At 41.8% G+C, this 7,476-nt stretch overlaps 2 protein-coding genes across 3 annotated transcripts; both read left to right on the top strand.

Annotated features, from left to right (window-relative positions):
- The first annotated feature begins 2,283 nt into the window (after positions 1-2,283).
- Positions 2,284-7,091, top strand: LOC123086167 (uncharacterized). 2 transcript variants are annotated; one of them, XM_044507887.1, is made up of 7 exons: positions 2,284-3,035; positions 4,395-4,449; positions 4,585-4,639; positions 4,745-4,767; positions 4,848-4,958; positions 6,243-6,321; positions 6,760-7,091. In XM_044507887.1, exons 3-7 carry the CDS (start codon positions 4,622-4,624, stop codon positions 6,862-6,864), a joined length of 336 nt encoding a protein of 111 aa, XP_044363822.1. In that variant the 5' UTR covers positions 2,284-3,035; positions 4,395-4,449; positions 4,585-4,621; the 3' UTR covers positions 6,865-7,091. The 2 variants fall into 2 exon arrangements, with proteins under 2 accessions (XP_044363822.1, XP_044363821.1); XM_044507886.1 differs by having other exon boundaries at positions 2,284-3,927.
- On the top strand, positions 2,560-2,675 carry LOC123086168 (osmotin-like protein; the record flags this gene model as incomplete). Its single annotated transcript, XM_044507888.1, is given in 1 exon segment — positions 2,560-2,675. A coding segment is annotated over 1 exon segment (116 nt), but the record flags the coding sequence as incomplete, so codon positions are not given.
- Positions 7,092-7,476: the final 385 nt, after the last annotated feature.

Raw genomic sequence — 7,476 nt, 5'->3', positions numbered from 1 at the left:
CTCGGCCACACACGCCATCTTCTTCGCCCGCCCGCCCAAATCCACTTCCCCGCTGGCTCGCAGGCACTGAAAACCCCGCGCCTTAAGAAACCCTATGACAGAACCGGCTGACACGCAGAGCCACGCTGGAATTCCCTCCCTGATGTTCTCTTGGAGAAGATCTATAATTGTATGGACCTGCTCAGCACCGTCCTTCTAGCCGCATGCTCGGTGTCTTTGTACCGTCTACTCATCTGCAACCGGCCGGCTCTTTTCAATACACCATGCTTACTGATGCCCGATCCTCGCAGGTGGCCCAGACACTGACTTGACGGTCCTATGGAGGTTGTCGTGGTGCCCCTTGACATGCTACCACTACCGGTCCACCTGTCCTTCATGCGCGGCCACTACTGGGCGGGTATGAAGGCCAACTGGATCATCCTCATCGACCAATCCGGTAGTCCGTGGCGTCTCGTGGATATCTACACCCAGCGAGAGATCACCCTTCCATCGTTGGATACCGCTGCCATCGAGCCTCGCGGCCCGCCAGACACTCCTTCCTACTACGCACGAGACGCATCGAGCTTTTGACTCGATCTCTGTTTGCTAAAAGTTGTAATCTGCGAAGTGCCCACACCATCAGAAGACTACATGGATTATAAACTCATTGCCTTGTTCAACATGAGATTAGTCTATCTGGAATCCGATCACCATACATGGTTATGGCTCATTGTCAATCCTACTGAGGCAACATTTATGTCTGATGCTATAGTGCCCGATGGCATCGTTTACACGGTCGACGCACAGATTGGCTGCCTATACTGATGGAATCTATCGTCGTGTAATTTTTCGATCTCATCTTTACCTTATGAATATGACTGCTTGTTCATTGTTACGAATTTAGAATAGATAGTATGTCTATAAACACATCATTGCTATATGTTCCTCTCATTTCCTAGATTTTTATGACCACACATGTTATTGTTAGAGTTGATATGATAACAATTGGCATCTAATGATTGTTAGAATAGATATTATGAGCATAACCTCATGATTGCTATATGTTACTCTCATTTGCAAGATTTTTAAAACAACACATGTTATTTGCTTAGAGTTGATATGAGAACAGTAATAAGTGCTATTGTAGAATATGAGTAGCCCATGTCATAGCTGTTTTCTTCTCATTGTTACATGATGTTTGAACCATGACATATTGCTAGAATATGAAAGCTATTGGCTTATTTTTTAACTTGGGGTATGATTATGACCATGCAATTGCAATTCTCTATCTATGATATGTGTCACTCTTATAATAATCTTAATTCCACACATACTCTGAACATGGTTGTTTATTTTTGTACTTTTGTTCTCCAATTTGAATTGTTGTAGTAGACGCAAATGCGCTAGACTTCATGATTCTAGGACCTGGAATCATACTAGTCGATGGTTGGTGGTTTATCGCTCGTTCAGCTGACGACGGTCATTTGATACTCATTCGCACGTACCAAATTGACCAAACCCTTACATCAAACCACCTGCAGTACAATGCCTGGAGCGTTCCTGACATTGATGGCTATGGATGCTTCATGTTCGAGAAATATCCCAGCTCCGTTGGGCCAGGCGTATTCAACTGGAGGCGGGTTTACAACCTCGACAACCACTCCATGTTCCTCGGGCTCAATTATCCGATCATCCAACCAATCATTGATCATATCACCGGCGATGATTACCGTGCTATGCAACTTCCATTCTTCAGGGGGGACTATGTTTACATATCATACCATGGGTTTCATGAATCACCATATCCAGAGATTCGTCAACACAGCTTGTTGCCAGATAATCTTCAGTGTGTGAAAGGCATCAAGCTTCCATGCGATGGATGGCTTTTGCAAACCCGACATGCGGCGATGTGGTTCATGCCAACAACAAATATGCACAACCTGATTTGTACTGATATCTAAACTGAGCCATGTAACCAGCTGCTGTAGCACCACCCTCTTTTGTTGGATATTATGTACTATTGTAAGTTCGAAGCACTCCTCTGATTTGAAAGATAGATACCTTTTCGGGATCAAGTGCATTCTAACTCACCTACGTATGATGTATGGATAATGATGATAAAAATGCTGTGTAGAAGCCATATCTACTACCACTATAAAAGGACGAGAGGACGGAGAACCGAGTCATCTCATCCATTAAAGCATATGATCTGATGGTCTAAATCACTCCAACACATCAAACGTGTTTTACACTTTAATTACCCATCCTGCCACTCCTAAACTCCTCCACCTCTTCTAAGAAAAACTGCTTAGACCGATCGCACGCACGCCGCGCACCAGTTCCTCCTCGCACGTTCGCATGCACAAGAGCGCTCCATCACCAACCTCCCTCCTCTCCCGATCGGCGCCTCACCTCCCCGTCCCTGCATCCTCGGTGCCAAGCCGCCCTCCCTGCACCTGCATCGCCGCCCCTAGCATGCCGTTCGCTCCGCACGCATACCACCGATGACCCTGACCGTCGTGAACCCGATCTGGCCGGGCATCCAGGGGAACACCGGCAGTGAGGTCCTGGAGGGGGCAGCTTCTTCCTCCCGTCGCTCTCCCACCGCTCCTTCCCGGCGCCCACCCACGCCTGGTCCAGCCGCATCTGGGCGCGCACCGGCTGCGCGACAGGCGACTGCGACGGGCGGCTCCAGTTCTCCACCGCAGGTCTCCCTCCACCACGGCGGCAACGAGCAATCGTCCTACGGGGTGAGCGTGGTGGACGGCTTCAACGTGGGCCTCTCCGTGACCCCGCACAAGGGCCGCGACAACTGCCCCGTCTTGGCCTGCTGCAAGGACCTGACCCAGAGCTGCCCGGGCGAGCTGCCTGTGCGTACATGATGTTCATCCTCGGCTTGTCACACACGCAATCTTCTCGGCTTAATTCCATCTCTTCCCCAATTGGAAACAAATCAGCATGAGACTCAGCCTTGCCAAGGTCGAGAACGCCTCACAGATATGTATGAGGACGTCTAATCGAGATTTCCGGCTGCAGGGCGCAATTAGTGGAAGAAGGTATTACGATTTTCCAGATTGTGATTAATTGCTTCTCAACTCAATTCCCCTCTTCTATAGTCTTGTGAGATCGTTCATTCATTCATAAAGATCATCCTCATACATATCTCTTTCTCACTCTGATTTCATGTTTTGATTGGGATTCGAAAAGAGGAACTGAGATGTATGTTCGTGACTTGTAAGCAGCAACAAAATTTAGCAATTTATATTTTTCTAGCCATCCAAATATCTTGCTCCATACCTTTCTTAGAATTTTTTATTTGATCAGCAGTGTTCTTAATTACTTGTACCCTATATATTTGTGTGCTAATTAGCAAGATTGTTAGTATATCCATCTGGTAATGAGAATGAAAACTGGCATATGACTTGACTGAGGCCTCGAAAGGAGCATAAACAATTTGTTAGAATACAGACGAGTACTTCTACTGCTAGGAATTCAGAACAACTAGCTTAGTTACTGCTGAGGAACAACCTAATGAAAAATTATAGGATGACAATATATTGAGTAAGCATGAAACTGTTACTTATTCACCTAATAAAAAACATGCCAATTGACTGCAACTTTTACTGTGAATGTTTATGAACCCACTTTTCTGAATAACTAAGATGATAAGGCAACAAAATTATAGTGTATCGAGTATTTATTTGCAACTGAAATAGAAAAACAGCATATGTTTATGTGGCCTTAGGGGTTAGGGCCCCTTTTTGTTGTCTTTCCCCAGGCCCCTAAATTCTCAGGACCGGCCCTGGCTCCAAGTCCGTGGCTGACCTGGTTACCACCGTCCGGATGTTCAAGGTGGTCGTCCCAAGAGCTCTAAGGTGTGGCCGCCACACCATCGGCTGATCCACAACGGCCAAATCTTGTAGAATGAGAACATCCTAGCCCGATACGGTGCGTACTTTCTTATTATGCCATGACCAGTTTGATCAGTCACGCGCATGAGCTTTTCTATGAGGCCACGCTATTTGAAATTTCAAAAAGAGCACGTCTTGTTTGTTATACTAAATTTCTAGGCATCCGTACAACCTGGAGGAGCTTTGTCTTTCTGTACCGAAACATCTATGGTGTGCTTTTGTCTAAAATCCGTTAACAAGTAGAGCAATGGTCGGCCCTGCATTAGCATATGTAAGGAATTTTAGATGGTAATACTTTTACCACACAGACAACCTGAAATTCAATGGCTAATAATTGACTAATATCATGCGAGGTTCTAATATGTCAATGACTAATATACTCTAGAGAACTTATGTCCATGAGTATCCATCAGTATTTCCAGTGTATTGCTAAATTTTCTCAGTGTGGACTTGCCACTTTTTACCTTCAAGATCCCTGTAATTTTTTAAGATGACTTTTGTCAGTTAACTGGAGATGTTCCGTCATTCAAACATGTTGATGGCCAAGCAAAATATTCAGGTATGCTGGAAACATCCGTAGCTATACGCATATACCTTAGTGGCACACTTTACTGTAGTAGTATGTTTATATGCAAAAGAATTAAAAGCTGATATACCCAGGCTATCCTAATTCATGCATGTTTGTGCCTTCCAGGTGATGTGCCCAACATGCTTCTGCACGAGAGTTTGCTATGGGAAGTAAGCATGAGGTGTGCCTGCTGGTTATGCAAAAAAATAGATGTGTCTAACAATTGCATTCTACTTTTGTGGTAAAGCCTGAATAAGTCTTTGTTGTATACTCTAAACACTTACAGCAAGATGAAGCTGGCACAATGAGGTATTTGAACAAGATTCATAAGGATCGTCTACTACTCATGCAAGAGCAAGTCAACATCCATCTCACTTGCATGCCTGCAGGCTAGAGACGGGTCACATTTGGTCGCACATGGGAGTTGTTCTTGTGAACGTGGGTGATGAGATTGACACAAAGCTGCCGAGGAAGGAGCGGGCGACATTTGTTTCTAAAGGGTATCGAGTTTCATATGTTTTTATCTCCTTTGTTATTCTGATTACGAGTCGCATTACCAATCATTCAACAATTATAGTTTGATATTTTAGTTCCATCTCAATCATTCATTTATGCCTGATCAGCCATGAACGTGCAACTACATTAAAGTTTGCATTAAAATTTTGTTTGCAAATAGAGGTCAGCGAAGCCTTTTCTTGGCCCAGACAGACCTGCACCGCCTGCCCACCCGACAGGAGCTATAACTATTCTACATATTTAGGAGACATTTAATATTGTGTGCGGCGTGCAGGCTATTCATTTAGGACATGATTTCCTTTCAAAAAGTATATATTTTGGCCAGATTTTTTTTACACTGAGAGGCTTAAATTCTTTGGATATATCTCACTTTGGGGTTTGTATTTTGCTATCCTCGACCATGATAATTAATGGTATATTCTGTGGCATAGAGATTATGCCTCATGTATGTAGTGACACAAAGGACCCGTGTACACGCATCACATAGAGGAGGCGGCTGATAGCAGGCAAGCGTTTCCCAAATATCATATTATAGTACTAGCTTTCTAGAATTAAATGGAACTACATATTGTTTTCAACTTCTAAGCAATGTATTTATATGCCTATTTGACAAATTCCCCTTTAATCTGAATCACAAGAAACAGAGAGTATACAGAGAGTGCGTGGGAGAAATTTACGTGACATCATGAGGAAAGAGGGAACAACCTACGGTAGTATGTTATACTGACCAGTCTAAATTGTAGTTCTATTTTCTTTTTCAACCAGATTTTTTTCTTGAGATCAATATATGTTGTATACTCAAATCATGTTGTATTAAGAAGTATCATGACAAAATTATTTCTCTAATTACTTGTTATGTTTGACAATGGGAGGTTAGGGGATTAATTAGTAGATTCAATGTTCTTATTTTACAAACTATCGGAGACCTAATGGATGGAACATATATATATTATTGTATTTACGCAGCAACATGACTCCACCCTCTGCTGTTCTGTTTTAAAATACATCTTAAGTGATAATTAATTTGTTGTCCCGCAAAGCAATTTTACGGGCCCGGTTGAGTCATTTTGCAAGTTTTTGTTTGAATTCTACCGGCGCTGCAAGTTTATGTCTTAATAGTGCAATGAACTCTTATTTTTATGCCTGATGTATAAGTACAAATTTGTTATATTTTAATATTTCATGATTTTGACAACCTGAGTAACCATCATTGGTATCCACTTTCAAGAATTACTAGCATTGGTACCTGATGCTTCATCTTGTTGCAGTGCTGATTCTATATCTCGAGCAAAGCAGATTCTTACCTCGATACCTGCAAGAGCAAGAGAAGCATACAACCATAGCCAGGTAATCGTGTCGTTCACAGATCATTGGTGACAGAGGCATATTTTCTTTAAAGGTGCCTCTGTTTCATAACATGTCTGATTATGTGTCGCGGGATTATATATTGGGGGCACTAGCTAGCAAAACAGTAATTCTTGTAACCCATCAAGTCGGGTTCATACCAGCTGCTGACTTCATACTGGTAATAACATTATCCTTACAATCGAAGCACTACTTTTTAGAGGCTAATGCACATGGTATATATGTTGTTTCAAATTTATCAGCAAGTTAAGTTGTTCAATTCGATGTGTTGTTTATGCATGTTTCCTGATGAGAATAATACAACAGATTCTGCATGAAAGTTTTGCCATCTTTTGTAACATTTCTCATTAGAATGTTCATGGGATAATGGGCCCTTGGTCTCTCATTTGTGCTTTATTTTTCTCATGGCACATGCTCAAGGATGGTCATATCGCCCAAGATGGAAAATATGAGGATCTTCTCCAAGCTGGAACTGAGCTCAATGCATCAAGAACAAAATCAATTGAAGCAACACTTCGTGTATAATGTATTGTGAACCTTGGATTGAGCTCATGTGTGTGGTTTATGTATTGTGAGCCTTGGATTGAGGTCATGTGTGAGGCTAATGTATTATGAGCCTTTTACTTTGTAATATGTGATAATGATGTGACAGGCTCATGGATTATGGACACCAAATTTATGTGGCAATTCTGTAATGTGGAGTACCCATGATGACATGACAATGCCTAAATAATGCCAATTTTTCTGTCTAATATACTACTGATAATTCTGGGGAAGTTTTACATAGATTTGAAAATACATTTAAATTTAATTCATCCCACTTTTTGTCAAATTTTGACAAAAAATGAAAATTTTCAGAACAATTTGTAATTTCTGTAAAATCAAAATAATTGTGTATTTTTGGCTCTATGCATATGATGCTACTTGAAAATATTTTCTTGATTTGTAATATTTTTTAGTGCAACCAAACCATCTTTCTATGTATGTTATTCTCACATATATTTGTATATTAGAATTAGTTGAGACGTGTATATATAAAAAGGGGTGGATCTATTATGATAACATCATTAACAATCTTATTCTCTTAACTCTGGGTCTTATTCTGTTAACAGTTTCGGACTGCTTCCTACCCGAAAA

Source organism: Triticum aestivum, chromosome 4A (assembly GCF_018294505.1).
Source record: "Triticum aestivum cultivar Chinese Spring chromosome 4A, IWGSC CS RefSeq v2.1, whole genome shotgun sequence".
Lineage (NCBI taxonomy): Eukaryota > Viridiplantae > Streptophyta > Magnoliopsida > Poales > Poaceae > Triticum > Triticum aestivum.
This window is presented reverse-complemented; position numbering and strand designations above follow the sequence as displayed.

Excerpts from the sequence above, each read along its gene's own strand:
- LOC123086167 (XM_044507887.1), top strand. Across the intron at positions 4,768-4,847 it reads GATGAAGCTGGCACAATGAG|GCTAGAGACGGGTCACATTT; the intron begins GTATTTGAACAA and ends GCATGCCTGCAG. Across the intron at positions 6,322-6,759 it reads AAGCATACAACCATAGCCAG|GATGGTCATATCGCCCAAGA; the intron begins GTAATCGTGTCG and ends CACATGCTCAAG.